We start from the raw sequence: 17,178 nt of genomic DNA, 5'->3' as shown, positions 1-17,178 counted from the left end.
CCAGTAAATTATGAGCTTTGCGTTTCAACTCAGCTCCTTCCTCACCTTCTCACACTCCATCCTTCCCTCACTCGTGAAGACCCCACCAAAACACATGGCCAAAGGTCAGATGACACGAGAACAAAGTTGATCATAAACCTTCGGCCTAGGGTGTCCTGGTGCCACATGCCCACCCTTGTTCTGTATGGACAAACTGTGACTAGTACAGAAGTCCAATAACTGAACATCAGAGAGGCCATTTTTCCAGATCACCCCTCATATTGAAGGCCCCCAGCAGAACAACGGAGTCCAAGGTGCACTGTCTAGTATCCTTCCCAGGGACTGCTGTTTCAACCTCTTGCCCAAGTTCAGTTTCCTTCCCCTGGTCCCACCTCACAACGGCTTGACGTTGTGTCTGTTGAGCAGGTTGTTGAGGCACCTGCTCAGTCTTCTCTGGTGCTAAAGTCTCTGGTGCTAGTCTCAGCTGCAACCATTAACCCCACCATCAGTGGTTGGGTCTTGTTCACGAGTGAGGGAAGAATGGAGTATGAGAAAGTGAAGAAGGTGGAGGTGAAACTGAGGTGAAACGCAAAGCTCATGATTTACCAGTTAATCCATGTTCCTATTCTCCCTGATTCTGTCCTGGTTTAGGTCTGGTTTAGATCTCTGTTCATACTTCATCTATGGTCATGAGCTGTGAATAATGACCGAAAGGACAAGATGGCAGATACAAGCATGCTCTCCCTCAGAGATAAGATTGAAAAAACAAAAGGGGGGGGGGGCATCAAGAGATGTCAGCTGTTCCAGATACCTGCTTGAAAAATGCCATATTGTTACTGATATGAGATCACAATTAGATTTTTATCTCCCAGCCCTTGCTAATTTGGGAAAACAAGAGCTATGCATGATACCTGGAGAATACAATAATAACCAAAAGAAGTGCATGATACTTTGGGACAGGGACTGCTATAATAAGTTGGTTTGGAGTTTTTACATCACCTGACCTGGAAGCTATTGAAAAAAACATGAATTAAAAAAAAAAAAAAAAAATCAAAATACAAAAATCAAATGTTTTTTAAAATATCTGTGCACTATACATTTAATATTTTTTCATTTGTTCAAATTATTGTTTTTTTTCATTAGTGCGTTTGATAATTTGGTGCAACTACAGAATAACATGGCAGGCAAAAGTTATTAAAAAGATAAGTGTTTTATATCTTATGCTAATGAGGAGAGGCTGCAGTTTCGGGGGCTGCTGGGTGGTCACGTGACACGCGGGTGTTTTTTAAGCGTCGTGTCACATGATGTGGATGACAGACTCTGCGGCGGTAAACAGCTCACGACGACACACGATATTTTCCGCGCGTTATTCATCACTTTGTTGCTTTGCTTCTAGAAACAAGAAAAAGGTTTAATCACAGCAGCATTTAAGTCAAAGGACGTTTTAAGGAGTTCTTGAAAACCTAAAGTTAGCTTAGCGGGGCAGCGCGTTTAGCTAAATAGTTGTCTGTCTGCTGTTGTGTTGCTGTTGTGTTGATACTGTGATTGCGTAACCAAACTTTTGAGAAAGCTGTGTACAATGGCACAGATTGGCACGGCATTGTGCGTGGGATTGAGCCTGTATTTAATTTTCGGTAAGTTAAACTAGGTTCTGTTGTTCAAATGTTGATGCTCTGAAAGCTAAACAACGTTAGATAGTTAATATTATGCATACATTTCTTAAATAAAGTATTAACCTCAAACAGCTAAAACTATAAATATGTGTATTTGTGTACAACTTGCTTTGTGCAATATAATTGTTTTGTTTATTTTAACAATATTGCCATTTACCTTCAAAGAGTACTGTTGTTAAAATACTAAAACAGCAATTGTATTTTTGCAGCCACTATTTTGCACCAAGGTTCCGCTGACTCTGTTTCCACACCTGTACCTCCACCAACAACTCCTCCACCTCACAAGGGCCCTGGCATACCCCCTCAAGGAGAATATAGAGTCAAAAATGAGAATGGCACAGTATGCTTGAAAGCAAATATGGCTGTCCAGATCAATATAAGCTTCAGTGATGCTCAAAATCTGGTGAGCAACATGAAGTACAAATATTTATTTTTTTATGATTTGCATCTGATCTGTTTTTCTTTGTTCAATTTTATAGACTGTGCGAAACGTTGTCAACCTTAAACCAAATGAGACTACAAGCTCAGGAACATGTGACAAAGAAAGGGCCACTTTGACACTCCAATCAGGCCTAAAGACAGAACTTACTTTTGTATTCTCCTTAGTGAGTTTGTTATACCAGTCTGATGTCGTCAGTGTTATCACCATACTCCTTTTGTGTTAATTAAATCTGTTTTTTCCCAGAATACCACATCTAATAAATACCATTTGAATGGTTTGTCTATTTTGGCAATCTGGCCGGACATGAAAGGTAAGAGTAAATGTAAATATAATTTACATGTTTACGGAAGTTGGAAATTCAACTTTTTTTTTTTCTTCCGTGTTGTATAGAGCGCTTTTCTGCCCACAATGACAGCCTGGACTACCTCCGGGGCAGCCTTGGCTTCTCATACATGTGTCAGTCGGCGCAAACCCTAGAGGTGTCCCCAGACTTTTCACTTAACACATACTTGCTACATGTGCAGCCCTTTGATCTGACAGGAGATGCATTTGGATCTGGTAAATTCCTCCATCGTTTTCATTATGCTTTAACATACTTGTAATGGCTAATGAGGTGTATATTTTCAGTGCTGGAATGCCTGTTGGATGAAGATAACTTGATAATTCCTATTGTGGTTGGGGCAGCTTTGGCAGTACTTGTACTTATTGTGCTATTGGCCTACCTGATTGGCAAGAAGAGAAGTCATGCAGGCTATCAGACCATTTAAATTGCAGTGTCATTTTCTATAAGGCCAGTGTCCACTGTATTTTCTAATTGGCTATACTTTTCCCATCATACCCTTTTTTCTTTTGCACGTTTCTGTGAATGTCTCTTATCTGTTACTTAGGACAAAAGCTCTTACAACACAGATTTAATAGGTCCATAAAAGTTCTCAAAATCTGCACATTTTAAATAAGGGATTTAAATCAAATTTTGTTAGTTTCTCTTCTGAAAAGTGTAAAAAGGATACTTTGCTATATTTGGCTTAAACCATCCTCAATTCAAGACAGCTTAACAGTTCAAGAACAGTAACTAAATTTCTACCAACTTCACTGTTTTCTATGGCGTTTGTTGCACTTTTAGCAGGGGAACGTAAAGAAATGTCAGTCCTCTATAATCTAGCTGTTGGCTAGGATCAATTAAGACTTGATATTTTGGGTGCTAAAGGGAAATGTTACTCACTACAGTTGTTTATAAATGTACAGTAAGCCATAATACCAGTGCCTTTTCAATGGTTACATGGGAAGTAGACATTTCATAAACATCACTGCCTCTGCCATGTACACACATGGTCATGTAATATTATGTTTGTTTGATATGTTTTTTGTCACTTGTATACATATATTGTTTTAATGGACTGATGTTATTTCTAAAAGGGAGTTTAATAAAAATAAATGAGTGAATTTCAAAGTTTATTTAAAGAGTTGTTTTTTTTTCAGTCAAACTATGTAATAGTTAAAGTAAACCTGTACAAAATTGCCCCATCCCTCACAAAAATATAATGTAAAAAAATCCTTATGGCAGGTGAGATTCTTCAATAACTTGTTTTCTGCATTTTTCTCTTAGTTTCTCAATAGTTGCCTTGGATAGGCTTCCAGGTTCAGTAAATATTTTCTGTAAAAGAATTGTCGTGCCTCTGATGTAAAACAGAATCCAAAATCAACAATGTAAAAGGATGTGAACAGGACTCACCTGCATGAAGGTGTGGCAGTCTAGAGTGAATACTCCCTGGGTCATTTCTTTGAAACATGAGCACACATCAGGTAGAGAGCGAGCTCTCAGGATTTCTGACTGATGGTGAATTATCAGAGTCAGAGCAACACGGAAAAGTACCTTGGAGCCTTCGTAAAAGAGACAGTCCCAAATTCGCAACACAGTCTGGAAAACAAGCAAGCTCAGGTCAACAGCTGCCAACACTGCATTTGTGTTCAGATTGTTTTCCCACCTCTATGGGAAGAATGTCGATGTACAGGCAGATGAACCAACGAGAGACCACCAGTGTCCATATACCAGGATACTGATCCATAAGCTGACCCACAGCTGGAGCTTTAGTCTTCACAAGTTCACCTAGAACCTTCTGGTCAGTTTTCAGTCCCAGCATATCAGGGCTGTAGTAGTCTACAATTGTTTATGAGAGTGAAACTTAATGAAAAAAATAAACTTAGGCATTACTTAAAAGATGACCTATAAGTACCAGGGAGTATTCTGTCCAACAGAGCTTCCAAGAGCCAGAAGGATTTCTCTTCATCTTTGGTAATTAGAATGAGATATCCCGCAATAAAATTCATCCCCTGATAAATAAAATACAGATACAAATGTTACAGGCAATTCAAGTGGACCATGTGCTCAGTACAAATGACTGATGCGATTCAGGATCGACTCTGTGCTCAGGTAGTCTCATTTTACTGAGGAATATGGAAAACTAGATGGTCTCGTTTTAAAGCAAAGGTCAGTGTTAAGTAACATGTCTTTGCTCCTTACCTGACAATATCCTACAGCTTTATTATGATGTCCGTATGCCACTAGAATATTGTAGAGAGCTTTTTGCAAGCATGAATCCGCTTTGGTTTTAAATAGGATGTTGTCAGGGAATGTTCGATGCATGTCTGTAAAATGCAAACATTGATTCAGAACAAATATACATATACAAATATAAATACATATATTTACCTGTGTAAATAGTCTCTTTAAGTTTAGTGTCATGCTCAGCTGCCAGTAGCGACTGGTAATACCCATTGTTACTCTCTTGTTTTTCCCGGGCACCACTTGCTGCCATCCAGATTCTGGCACGATGCTCATTAGGCACGCCTTTTCGCACAAATCTCTTTACTTGCAACGAAAAAAACATATATTAGGACTGAACTATATGAAAAAAAATATCAAATCTCAATTTCTCAGGCAAGCATTGTCATTGTGATTAGATTTGCATTTTCATGTTTAATTTAAGAGATAATAGAATTCGATACAAAATTCACATTTTGAATGTGTCCAGAAAAATTGATTAAAAAAATGAAATATGATTGGACAAACTACAAGACTCACATGTCAAAACATGTTTGTATAGATCTATAGGGCTAGCAGAATAAAACTGGATATTTTGTGGTTTATGGAGTTATTTATGGTACTTCAAAAGTTGCAGCCTTAATGCTATTTACTAATTGTGTCCATCCAAATTGCAATTTCAATACTTTTTCGTTGTTCTGTTTGTAATACCTGTCATGTTCTTCTCAACATCTGGTTTTCCCTGAAGCAGTTGGGACCACCTTTGTGACCTTCTGCTGAGGACTGAGGCATATGTATCCATCATGTCTTTGTAGCTTTCAAAATCATGAGGTCTCTCAAATCCATACAGGTCAGTCCTGCTGCACAATCGAGAAGCTTTGAAATGACTGCTCAAAGAAGTTCAGTGACCACAGTGGGATTGTGTTTCATCCCCATACACTATTCCTAATGAAGGAAAACTAGTAGCTTCAGCTGGGTAGGGTTTCTAAGGCAGATCAAATACCCGAGAGGGGTGACTGTCGTTTTAAATTACTGTCAAATAGAGATAGAAAACCAAAAAAATTGTCCGTTTGAACTAGTTAAAGGTGTATAGTTAATGGGATAACTTTACTTTTATTTAAAGCAATTATACAACAAGCTCAAAGAATAAACTGACGTAATAAACTATAATAAATAAGACTTACTCAGTGGTGACATAATCCGAAAGAGGCTCAGAAACAGTCCCTTCCACTTCTCTATCCATTTTTGCTCCAGATGCACTGGTCCCCTGGTCATTAATTTATCATTTCATCTGCTTGAAGAGAAATGGCTGCATTCATGGCAAATAACAAAATGTCAACTGAGAATGTTACCTGACTGCAAAAGGGGAGGGGCTTCTGTAAGGAACTCCCAAGTGCACCTGAGCACAGTATTTACATGAAGGAGTGGAGAATTCTAATAGGCATACTCTTATTCTCTATTACAAGCACAGACGTAGTGAAAACAGAACAAGTGATTATAATGTGTAATGTGTGCCAAATGTTTAAAGTCAAAAACAAAAAAACTAAAATAAAAGCACGCCTTTTCATTTTGGTTGTGTTTATTGCAATGAAAAACACCCATATGTGTGGGCTTGCATCTCCACAAAACTCCTCAAAACAACTCTTATTTGGCCTGGTTTCCATGGAAATGTTATTTCTTTGTATAACATTTACTGTCTCCATGGAGAACGTTCAGAAGCATGGTTTTAACTTTTTATTTCCATGGAATCATGCAGGTGATGTGCCCCTCCAGAACGCCCCTTACATGCCTGTCACATGTGTTCAGAGGGAACCTGCACTAATCTGTGAAAAGCACAGGGACCTGGAATAAACAGGACAATTTCACTTGTTTTATGGCAAATTAAAGTCAAAAGGAGCTCCATGGAGGGAGATAGCGAGCACAGGGTCACTAGAGGAGGTGGGGCCCTCATAAAGTCTGTTTCTGATAAACTGGTGAGGCAGAGTGGCACCACTGGTAAGATGGAGGTCATTTTATATGATTTTAGCTGCTGCTGTCTGCCCAAAGGAGAAGATAACAGTGCTCTTGATGGGTTGTGGAGTGACAGCTTACAAAAAAATGGAAATGAAAAAGCAAGCACGTGTAGCAGCCTCCACCTGTAAGACTATTTTGGGTGTTTGTCTTATTAATATTTACCTGCAGTGAAGCGGTTTTATCTCAGCAACACAAAAACAACTGAAACTTCAATAACCCCTTCAACTGGCCAGATTAATGTTCCAGAGGTTTAATTAATTTTTAATTAATTTGGCCCTCAACTCCAATTAAAAAGGTTTTCCTTTATTTTTGGTGAGTATATATACTTTGACAAAGAAATAATTTCAACAAAAAGTTGAAATGCTTTTGTGATAGTGAAAAACTCATGCTTTATTCATTTTGAATGAACAATATACTTAGCTACTTACATGATGTATTAACAATATTCAAATTTTCACTACCTTCAGTAACACTGGAGATGGGCTCAACCAGAAAACATTTGACAGATGTTGGTAAGGCTAACTGTCCTGTTTATGCCCACTTTAGTGTCCTGTCATTATGCCATAACAAACAGATATGCATCATGCAATCCTAAAGGTCTGCATTTATTAAACTTGTCAACCCTGCTTAAATTAACATCTCTGACAGATCTACTTAGAAAATTAAAAATAACTTCTTTACATTCAGAAAAAATAGGCTGTGATGTGGTAAGACTGACTACATGACACCTGTTCCCGGATGAGCCTGGCACACATAGTATTACAAACCATCAATTCAAATTAAAGCACTTCCTTGTGTGAAAATCCATTATTGAAAACTGCCCAAAATTATGTAAATGATTTAAACATGCTTTCATTTAGAGGCTCACAACTCCTTGACATGACAAATCCATCGAACAATAACAGCATCATCCACAAATATTGAGGCATCCCGTATGAGATTTCAGCATTTACTGTACATAAAAGACTTGTGTATTTATAAATTGACAATTATATTATTCTTCATATAGCTCTCTGTAAACTGTCCCAATAGATACAGTATGTACAGTAAAAACTGCAACAGTCCTTGTGCTGGTGTAGTGAGCACTATGTCCCAATGATAAGACATTAGAGCTTCGCACAGTCACCCAGAGCTTAACAAACATAACAAAGTTGACTTAGAAGAATCTTAAAACACACAATTTCTCGCCTTGGTTTCTTTCAAGCAGACCCAGTGAACCTCCTCTGAGAGCTGCTGTCATCACAGCTAACGCGCAGAGTCCTGGCGGGCATGTTACTCTCATCCAGAGGCGAGGCAAAGGTACTCCAGGATAATGAGCTTCCACCATTGAAAAAAGGTGTCACTGGCGATGTCCTACCCACACTTCCGACTGCAAGGACAAGTATGTAGCCAGTTTTTTTCAGCTCTCTTTGAGGTGGATTCCTGACAGATTCAAGTGCTTCTGTTTTTATGGTGAAGTTTACAAGTTTTGTTTTTTGTACAAGTCTTAAAAAACTATGAAGTCACTGTAAAAGAAAACAACCTGGGCATCCAGAGTTGGTATATAAATTAGAGAGTTTTGCGTTTTGATCCTGTAACGATAGGTCGTGCAAATTCCACAAAATCATCTATAAGGACAGGCCATGCTCCTAAAAGAGAAGCAACAGAATATTCACTTTGACATTACTTAAAGAAGGTTTGCATTTTGAAGACACTCACCTTCCTCGTCATAGTTGGACATGTCATCTGCAATCATATTTCCGAAGTCCAACAATAGATTCCACGTGTCTTTAGGGATGGATCTTTTATGGTGTTCCTAAAATTAATAAGAGCAATCAGAAAGACAATTAGGGGTAAGAGGTAAAGATCATCAAGATACATCATGGATTTGAGAAATCTTTATTGTGAATCACCAATAGAAATTTATTCCAAAGATCAAGGAACTTAAATCTTTCTGAAAGAACAAGCTTCCAGTAAGCTACAGCCATCTCCAAATCTGCAAAAAGAAAAAAAGTTGGATTAATTGGAAATATCTCTAGAGGCTGAATTACACCCACGTTAACAGTTCTTACCTAGACCTTTTTGTCCTGGATTCTTTGCAAAGTTAAAGGTGAACTGGTAAAAGTCCTTAAATTTTCCACTATCTTTAAGCTCTTGCTCTAATCTTGGCAAAAGTGCCTTCAACTTTTCTGGACTGTCACATCTAGAAAAACATTCAACAAGAAATATAACAGTTGCACCACAAATGTGTTAAAATAGCTAACGTGATACATAAAGAAATCAAATGTTCAAATACAACAGCTACTCCAATTACTAGTTTGAAACACTCTAAGCACTGCAGCCACCGTTTAGTGAAACTATAAATAGAAACCCTCCCTCCAAGGGAGTCACTAAAAAGAACTTCCAAAGATACTCTGAGCACTGTTTACATCCCTGGGCTGGCAGCCATGTCAGAAAATAGTAATGGTAACACTCACCCCAGTTCAGTCATGCCATCTATAAACTCCTTTTTAGTGAATTCACACTGAGTGGCAGCACGAAACTTCCAGGCAACAACAAGTACAGTGATGCTGGTGGGATCCAACGACAAGTCATCGCAAAACTGTTGAATTCCATCTATACCAATCTTATTTTCATCCTGGGGATCTATTTTTAAAAAAAAGTGTAAATCAGAATTGTTGACTGGTACATTATTGACTCAAAACGTACCTTTGTAGCGATTGTAAAGCTGCTCCAGCTTTTTGCGGTCTACTGATGTTTTCATAGATTCCTTGCAGTAAAGGTCTGGATTTTGAAAATAGTTGTCTGTAGCAACCTCTAGTTTCCAATCATTCTGTGTTAGGCAGTACACAGCTGTCTTCTCTCCAGCCTGTGTAAAGGACATGAACTGCCGTACCTTGTCCCTTTGCGAAGACTTCAGCTTATGCTGTAGAACCACAGGACAAGGACTGTCAGGCACTGGTGTTGAAATCAGACCCAGCAGCAGAAAAATACATAGCAATGCAAAAAACAAAACACACAACAAGGTACATAGATCTATGTACATTCAGGAAAACGTTGTGTACACAACTCTCAAAATCATACTTGTAAAGATTACACTATGACCTCTAACGTTCACAGCTCATATAGTGTCACTGCTTATATCTAACTCAGAGCCAGCATGGGCATTTCGAAAGAGATGTTGTGGATTCTCAAGGCACATGCTGTACCCCCCTCCCACTAAAGCTAGACGTAACATGAGTAGAGAAATTAGATGCCATCATGCACGTGAAGTGCTACAAATCTCTGCCACAAACATAAGAGAACACACTGATCTGCCCTCCATTTATTAAACCGTTAAACACACTATATGATTAAAAGCAACACCATACTTGACACTACGTAAGTGCTATCAGAGTTGTCAGGACACCTAACTGAGGATTGCGTTTCCTGAAATTGGAGATAGCCATCTATGTAGAACTCGAGACTTTTATTTGGCCTTTAAGTAGTTCTGTTTCATTTACATTGGTTTAAAGGCTCGATGTGTCGATAATAATGGACTTATTAGATCGGCACTGTTTGTTAAGCGACCCCTCTACATGCACCTAGTGCTAATAAGTGACTAGCTAGCGTTAGCAAAATTAGCCAGAACGTGTGGGCAAAATGTATGATAACTTAATAACAGACACAAACTGACAATATGTGTATACAATATTGAATACTGTGACGAAACATTTAATGTATAAATGCTTAACACTTGCAATAAACGAAGTTACTAGATTGACTAAAACGGGACGAGGAGCTAGCTTGGCTGCTCTCAAAATATCACTGACCTTCCCTATAACAGCAGTGTACCAAAGAGCTGTCCACCACAAGCTTAAGAAATGGAAGACATTGTGGATTTTGGGTATCATCACCACATTGGATATGTAAATGTAAGGGAGCCAAGTCCTGCGATTGGCTTAATGTTTATTTTGGTTACCTACCATTTTCGCACCGCTGTTTGACCAGTTTGAGAGCCCAAGTATTGTTCATGGTGCGCATGCGCGGAAGTGCTCATCCAGAACACCCATGGCATTAAAGGAGATGCTTTCATTTCTCAAGCTCCCTAACTCTCCAACATATTATATCACATAAAAACATACACTGAAATAGCTGAGCGAAAAGTCAAGTAAAACATTATCAGTAAATCCACTTTAATTTACAGCGAGATTGCACATTTAAAAGTGGCAATAAGTGTTTAGCAATTTTAAAAGTTTTGACACACCTCATTCCTTTTTTTCTTTATGTGTACCAGTTTTTACTTATCAGATACATATGGAAGATATCGAAAATATGAAGCAAGATATATGGAATTATGTAGCAAAGGAAAAAAAAATAAAATTAAATAACTGAAAATAAAGCCAAACATTTGACTACTAGTGTATATTGGTACGGGACTAAAAAGGTCGCCACTTCTCTCTTGTTTTGTATAATTTAACTTAACTCAACAAAAAAGTCTACTTTTAGTCATTATTGATTAAGCTTTATTTCTTTTAAATTTTTATTTATTTATTTATTTATTTATTTATTTATTTATTTATTTATTTATTTATTTTTTACTTTAGTTGTGTCCAATAAAACCATGACAAAAGTATTATCAAACAACCTTAACACTGATGTTATATAGTCATCTTCCTGTTGGGATTGGTTCTGTTGTAATAATAATAATAATAATAATAATAATAATAATAATAATAATAATAATAATAATAATAATAGTGTTAATAATAATAGTGTTCATAAAAATAACAACAACAATAATAATAGTAGTAGTTGTTGTTGTGGTTGTTAAATTAGGCCTATAATATAACCATAATGACGTATCACATCATAGATGTTGGTCATGTTGCTCTGCAAAAGTCATTTGACTATTATTGATTACTCCCTCAAATAACTTCTTGTATCAGCGCTCTCCCCTTTTTCTACTGAACGAAAGAGGGCACTGTCCTATAGCGCAAGCAGCCTCTGGTTAAAAAAAAAAAGTTGCTTTCGTCTCATTGACGTTATCCAATCAAACGAAGCTACAGTGAGGCACCGCCAAGATCCGATTGAGAGACGCTCTGTTGTAGTAGCTTAGCCTCGAGTGGATAGAGAAGCTAACTAGCCGCTAGCTTGTGTGTTGACTGCCCCGGTAAGATACATTTGTATGGCCTCAGGTCAAGTTTAATTTACGCAAAATGCAGCCCAGCTAAGCACTTGTTATTTATGTGTTTAAAAGAGTGTTTATAATCGGCTGTGTTGGTCGTGGCGCATACAGGACTGTATTTACTTTACTGCAAAATGGTGACAGCTGGCTTCTGTTAGCTTCCAGCCTGTTCCTAGCCCATTATCACCGCGAGGCGAACAAAGCGCAGGCTTGTTGAGCGCATAAACAGCACAGACCGTGTGTCGAGAGCATCAGCCACACGAATGTTGACAGGCAGATCGTCACCGTATTATACGTCTATGGTCAGAAGGATTATTCGTTGGTTATTAGATAAACAGTGCAATAAGTTTGATCGGAAAGCGGAAGTGAAGGTTAATTAAAAAGTGCATGTAATATACCGATAATACTGTTATCAAAACATAAAAACACGTAAGTGCACATTCATTGATTTCGGTGTGTAGGTTGGACACACTACACAGTCAATGTTCTTTAGGTGAGCAAAAGACATTGCACATCGACACCATTGACTGTATGGATACACAATTGAAATGATGATCAAACCTATACAATGCGTCATTATTGTTATATGTGCGTCATTACCATGAATGCAAGTGAAACTGCTTTTAAAAGCCTACGAGATCCACCATGTTCAGGGCTGGATTTTCGTTACTAGTGGGCTGTTTCTGGCCTAATATCTGCATTATTATAGAAGCATCTTATCCTGCCAAATCACATTAACTTGTGTCATTTTGTATATTTCTGTAACGTCATATTAAATAACTTGTTGAAATTATTTAGAAAAGCAATTAAAACAGTTAATCTCGTGATAAAAGCATTAATAAACTCCTTTAAAACCGTTAACCCCGTACTAAAACACTAAACAAATTCTTTTAAAGCCTATTACTGTAGTTTCCTGTTTCTGTGGGGATTTAGACCTCCTCTTCCTCCAAACTCAATGCCAACAAAAACAGCCGTCGAAGAAGCAGAAGAGTGCACTCGTAAGTGCATAGAGCAACTATATTAATTTGTTGCAATCCGCAGTATTCTACATCTTTTACGAATGAATATGTTTAATAGTAAATTTGCATTAATCCGTGCATCAAATGTCAAAGTCGAGCAATTATTTCAACCCGTGCAAAACATGCGCTAGCTTGGACAGCTAACAGCTAGCAGAAGAGTTAGCCTTCTGTACTGAACAAACACTATATATTATACGTTTAGATATGTATAAAGGCGCCTTTCGATAGCAAGGTACTTAACCTTTCTCCACTTTTTTCTGTAACATTGATTATCTCCACAGTAAATGGTGAATCTTTGAAGTATGCTTCAGGTCATGAAGCAAAAGTTCCATATGAGATCGATATCTAGTACAGGCCCCAGTGCACTTAAAGCTTTAAAAAGTTAAAATGTTATTAGTGATTTTGAATGTTACCCAGAATAGTTCGTAAAAAAATGTTGCGTTACTTGTTTTTAGATGTGCCTTTTTCACAGAAACTTGGAGGAATTAAGCATATTGATTTGCAGGGCATTACATCATCACGTAATTGAGAAGTGCATTTACAAATCACTAGTTTATTCTGTGTATTTCAAGGGCTTAAAAAGTGACAAACGGGAACTTACAGTTGTACACTGAAGCTTAACACCCTCGGTCCTTTGGGATCATGGCTAAAGATGTAAGTAATGATAATGACTCTTTCTGTGCTACAAATGTTTGCTGTTGAGTTTTCATGCATATTTCTGCTTGTTAGGCTGGTCTCATTGAAACAAATGGAGAGCTAAAGGTTTTTATTGATCAGAATCTGAGTCCTAGTAAAGGTAATGTACAATATACTTCTGATAAAATGGAAGATAATCTAACAAAATGTGAATATAGTAATACATTGTAATTGGTAATCTGCTACTAAACTTAACTTTTTTTCCCTGACATAGGTGTCCTGTCCTTGGTTACTGTTCAGCCCACAGCTACCCCTGTGGCCAAGCAATTACTACCTAAAACACTTGGGCCGTCAAATGTAAACATCGCTGCACATATGCCACATATTCCACACATGGTAAGTTCCACAAAGCTATAGCAGAGTTCTTTTACAGGTAACTCACTGTGCTTACGTGCAATGCTCGTTGATATACCATGCATGTGCAGTGACCGGACAGAGGAAAGATAAAGGCACTTGATCCTAAGCTTATCAATTCTGCAGTCAGCAGGATTATACCCATCATCTGATTATGTAGATAGACAGGATACATAACAGATTTTGGTTTATATATATCACTAGTTTACAGCAAATTAAATTATGTTTATAACATTTGTTTTGTATGTATATTTTAGGTAATTGGAACACCACAGAGGCCAACTGTATCCAACGCAATATTGGTAAACAGTCCACATACTCCCAGCTCTCAGTTTCTTACACAGAGCCAACCACCAGATGCCTCTCCCTGGTCATCTGGGTAAGTGTCTACTGTGCCAAAGTCTTGAAAAACCTCTTGCTCTGAAAAGAATAACTGACAAGTGTGTTTTTTAGTAAACGTGGTAAGAAAGGAGAGAAGAATGGCAAAGGCCTGAGGCACTTCTCTATGAAAGTCTGTGAAAAAGTTCAGAAGAAAGGAGTCACAACCTATAATGAAGTGGCTGATGAACTTGTTGCAGAATTCAGCTCTGCTGCAGACAACCACATGTCACCCAATGACGCAGTAAGTTCTGCGCATATTTATATTTACACTTAAACTGGACCAGAGCCCATCAATAACGTCTTGTCATTTCAATCTATTGTAGCATGTGTATGACCAGAAAAACATTCGGCGGCGTGTGTATGATGCACTCAATGTGCTGATGGCCATGAACATTATCTCTAAAGAGAAGAAAGAAATCAAATGGATTGGGTTGCCCACTAACTCAGCTCAGGAGTGCCAAAACCTTGAGGTAAGAATACTCAATATATTATGACATAGCTTTTAAATTTTCATTTTCTTTTTAAAGGCATATACATAAAAATACTATGTTAAATCTTTAGGTAGAGAGGCAAAGACGGCTGGAAAGGATTAAACAAAAACAGTCACAGCTTCAAGAGCTCATTCTACAGGTGTGAAGCTTGTATTTGTATCATTACAATAGAGAATGTAGTTTTACTTCAAGGAATATGTAATCACTTACATAGTATTTCTCTTTGTACAGCAAATAGCTTTCAAAAACTTGGTGCAACGGAACAGACAGACTGAACAACAGGCAAATAGACCTCCACCTCCAAATTCAATTATACATCTTCCATTTATTATTGTCAACACCAGCAAGAAGACCGTGATTGACTGTAGCATTTCCAATGACAAGTATTTGCTTTGTTCAATGTTATACCGAACTAACAAATGATTGAACATCATTTAACTTATCCTTTTTTTTTTTTTTGCAGGTTTGAGTATTTGTTCAATTTTGATAGCATGTTTGAGATCCACGATGACATTGAGGTGTTAAAACGTATGGGTATGGCTTGTGGCTTGGAAGTGGGAAAATGTTCTCCAGAAGACTTGAAAGTTGCGCGCAGCTTGGTGCCAAAAGCTCTGGAACCTTATGTTATTGGTAAGTATCCTAGATGGTAACCGCTGTTTTGAGGAATGGTTTGAATTATATTTCAAATACAACTGAACACTGTAAGAGTTAACTAAAAAGAGCAAATGCCCTCATTACTCAGTTATCAATTGGAAACCTGTACATGTGCCATCTTCGGGCTTGGTAGGAACCTGGAAATGTCTGTTACTGCTACAATAAACCCACGTCTAATACAAAGTTTGAACTCACACCTTAATCTGATATCACAGGCAGATCCTACATCCCACTTTGACTTGAATCTCTCACTTACAATGAGCAAAGTGTAAGCAGAAAATAAGCAGTACAAAACAATTTGAACTTGGCATCAGGAGTAATTTGAGTGTGATGTGTATGTGTCTTTGTATTTATCTGAAATATTATTAACTTGTATTAAATGACATGCTCGATGCATCATCAAATGCTGCATCAAGTTAGCAACTTCTCAACTAATTATGTATTGTTCCACTGTAATAGAAAAAAAAATTGACTTTGTTGAAGTCGATGCTATGGCCAACTCCTGTGTTTTCTTTTAGAAATGGCAAAGGGTCCCATTAGTAATGTTTACATGACTGGTGGATCTTCTGCTAATGGAGCCCGATACCCTGCTAGCAGGTTAGAACTCTTCACAGTTCCCTTACTTTCCCCAGTAATGAAGTATTCCATGGTAATATTGTATACAATGTTTTAACAGTGATGGCTGTACTGATGGCACCATGGCTTCAAGCTCTAATGACTCTCACTACAGCGGCTCTCGTGTGGAGACTCCGGTGTCTTACATGGGGGATGATGATGATGAGGATGAGTATGATGAGAATGACGATGAAGACTAACCTGTCTACACCTCTCGGCTCCAACAAGCACAGTCCTTAAAGTCACCTTCACTATGGGAAATATGTCCCCTTTCCCCAGTTTTCAATGCCTGCATTTCTGGTTTACTCAGGGGTGAGGTTCAGTAGAAAGAAAAAAACAGGTGTGTAATGCGCCCTTACTTCTGCGTTTGCGTCATAAGCACCTGAACCATCCTATTGAGATGTTGAAGGGAACTGTTGATCAACAAACTGTATGTCCAGTCTGTGTCTTGATAAGCCATCCCACTAGAACCACCTGTAAAATGTACTGCTGTTGGAGAATGTGTAATGTATGTTGTGGAATTTCTGTGTTGCGATGAACGTGTGGCTGACCTAATGATCAAAAGTTGTGGGATGGCCCAATTTTCTGCTTTAACATGCTGATGACGCCACACCAAGGACTCTGGTTATCCTATAGCTCTCATACCATCCAAGGATGTGGCTACACCATTTTGTCAATAGATTTTTGTTTGTGTTCCTGCAAAACTTAGAAATGATTTCTTAACTCTCATTATGTTGGCCCGGCTTCTGTTCTGTAGGCAGCTGCTTTCATGTTTGTTAGATTTGTTTTGTTGTATTAAGTCAAGGAAGTTTCCTACATTATCCTGCAATGCCTTGGTAGTGTTTACATAATGATGGCACCAGCAAGGTAAACCCCTCATAACACAGGTTTTTGATAGGTAAATAAGCTTTGTTTATTACGTGTAAGAATTCTATGACAATTGTAGTGTAGAGTATCCTGTAGAGGCCAGTGGTAAAATAGACCTACCAAAACAAAACTGTTGTAACAAACAATCCCTTTTAAATTGAGCAACGTGTACTGACTCTTCCAAATACTTTTTGTGTAATCTAATATAAGTTTGCAAATTAAATATAGATTGTTTTAATTTTGTTTCTATAATTATTCCATTGATATGAATTTTATGTTGACATGTTAAATGTGATTTCTGCTAAC

At 37.8% G+C, this 17,178-nt stretch overlaps 4 protein-coding genes across 9 annotated transcripts; 2 read left to right on the top strand and 2 right to left on the bottom strand.

Moving 5' to 3' along the window:
* Positions 1 to 1,255: 1,255 nt before the first annotated feature.
* On the top strand, positions 1,256 to 3,621 carry lamp1b (lysosomal associated membrane protein 1b). Its single transcript, XM_033987136.2, has 6 exons — positions 1,256 to 1,613; positions 1,862 to 2,055; positions 2,132 to 2,257; positions 2,338 to 2,404; positions 2,485 to 2,652; positions 2,722 to 3,621. The coding sequence occupies exons 1-6, from the start codon at positions 1,559 to 1,561 to the stop codon at positions 2,859 to 2,861; spliced, it is 750 nt and encodes a 249-aa protein (XP_033843027.1). The 5' UTR covers positions 1,256 to 1,558; the 3' UTR covers positions 2,862 to 3,621.
* On the bottom strand, positions 3,589 to 6,023 carry LOC117389457 (growth hormone-regulated TBC protein 1-A-like). 2 transcript variants are annotated; one of them, XM_033987137.2, is made up of 8 exons: positions 5,821 to 6,023; positions 5,348 to 5,496; positions 4,805 to 4,963; positions 4,616 to 4,740; positions 4,329 to 4,425; positions 4,080 to 4,252; positions 3,827 to 4,012; positions 3,589 to 3,748 (listed from the first exon to the last, which is right to left on the bottom strand). In XM_033987137.2, the coding sequence occupies exons 1-8, from the start codon at positions 5,877 to 5,879 to the stop codon at positions 3,650 to 3,652; spliced, it is 1,047 nt and encodes a 348-aa protein (XP_033843028.1). In that variant the 5' UTR covers positions 5,880 to 6,023; the 3' UTR covers positions 3,589 to 3,649. The 2 variants fall into 2 exon arrangements, with proteins under 2 accessions (XP_033843028.1, XP_055086409.1); XM_055230434.1 differs by having other exon boundaries at positions 5,348 to 5,493.
* A 987-nt stretch (positions 6,024 to 7,010) lies between these two features.
* Positions 7,011 to 10,674, bottom strand: dcun1d2a (DCN1, defective in cullin neddylation 1, domain containing 2a). Of its 4 annotated transcripts, none has more exons than XM_033987134.2 (7): positions 10,594 to 10,674; positions 9,338 to 9,554; positions 9,106 to 9,274; positions 8,701 to 8,831; positions 8,542 to 8,624; positions 8,348 to 8,444; positions 7,011 to 8,277 (listed from the first exon to the last, which is right to left on the bottom strand). In XM_033987134.2, exons 1-7 carry the CDS (start codon positions 10,594 to 10,596, stop codon positions 8,198 to 8,200), a joined length of 780 nt encoding a protein of 259 aa, XP_033843025.1. In that variant the 5' UTR covers positions 10,597 to 10,674; the 3' UTR covers positions 7,011 to 8,197. The 4 variants fall into 4 exon arrangements, with proteins under 4 accessions (XP_033843025.1, XP_033843024.2, XP_055086411.1 ...); XM_033987133.2 differs by lacking the exon at positions 10,594 to 10,674 and adding an exon at positions 10,441 to 10,544; XM_055230436.1 differs by lacking the exon at positions 10,594 to 10,674 and adding an exon at positions 9,937 to 10,023 and having other exon boundaries at positions 9,338 to 9,548.
* Positions 10,675 to 11,658: 984 nt separating this feature from the next.
* tfdp1a (transcription factor Dp-1, a) lies at positions 11,659 to 17,110 on the top strand. 2 transcript variants are annotated; one of them, XM_033987131.2, is made up of 12 exons: positions 11,659 to 11,780; positions 13,387 to 13,468; positions 13,544 to 13,610; positions 13,725 to 13,846; positions 14,122 to 14,243; positions 14,318 to 14,486; positions 14,569 to 14,715; positions 14,807 to 14,875; positions 14,968 to 15,119; positions 15,200 to 15,366; positions 15,909 to 15,987; positions 16,067 to 17,110. In XM_033987131.2, exons 2-12 carry the CDS (start codon positions 13,457 to 13,459, stop codon positions 16,203 to 16,205), a joined length of 1,245 nt encoding a protein of 414 aa, XP_033843022.1. In that variant the 5' UTR covers positions 11,659 to 11,780; positions 13,387 to 13,456; the 3' UTR covers positions 16,206 to 17,110. The 2 variants fall into 2 exon arrangements, with proteins under 2 accessions (XP_033843022.1, XP_033843021.1); XM_033987130.2 differs by lacking the exon at positions 11,659 to 11,780 and adding an exon at positions 12,686 to 12,793.
* Positions 17,111 to 17,178: the final 68 nt, after the last annotated feature.

This window comes from Periophthalmus magnuspinnatus, chromosome 21 (genome assembly GCF_009829125.3).
Source record: "Periophthalmus magnuspinnatus isolate fPerMag1 chromosome 21, fPerMag1.2.pri, whole genome shotgun sequence".
Taxonomy (NCBI): Eukaryota; Metazoa; Chordata; class Actinopteri; order Gobiiformes; family Gobiidae; genus Periophthalmus; species Periophthalmus magnuspinnatus.
The sequence above is the reverse complement of the archived record's forward strand: the minus strand, read 5'-3'. Positions and strand labels throughout refer to the sequence as shown.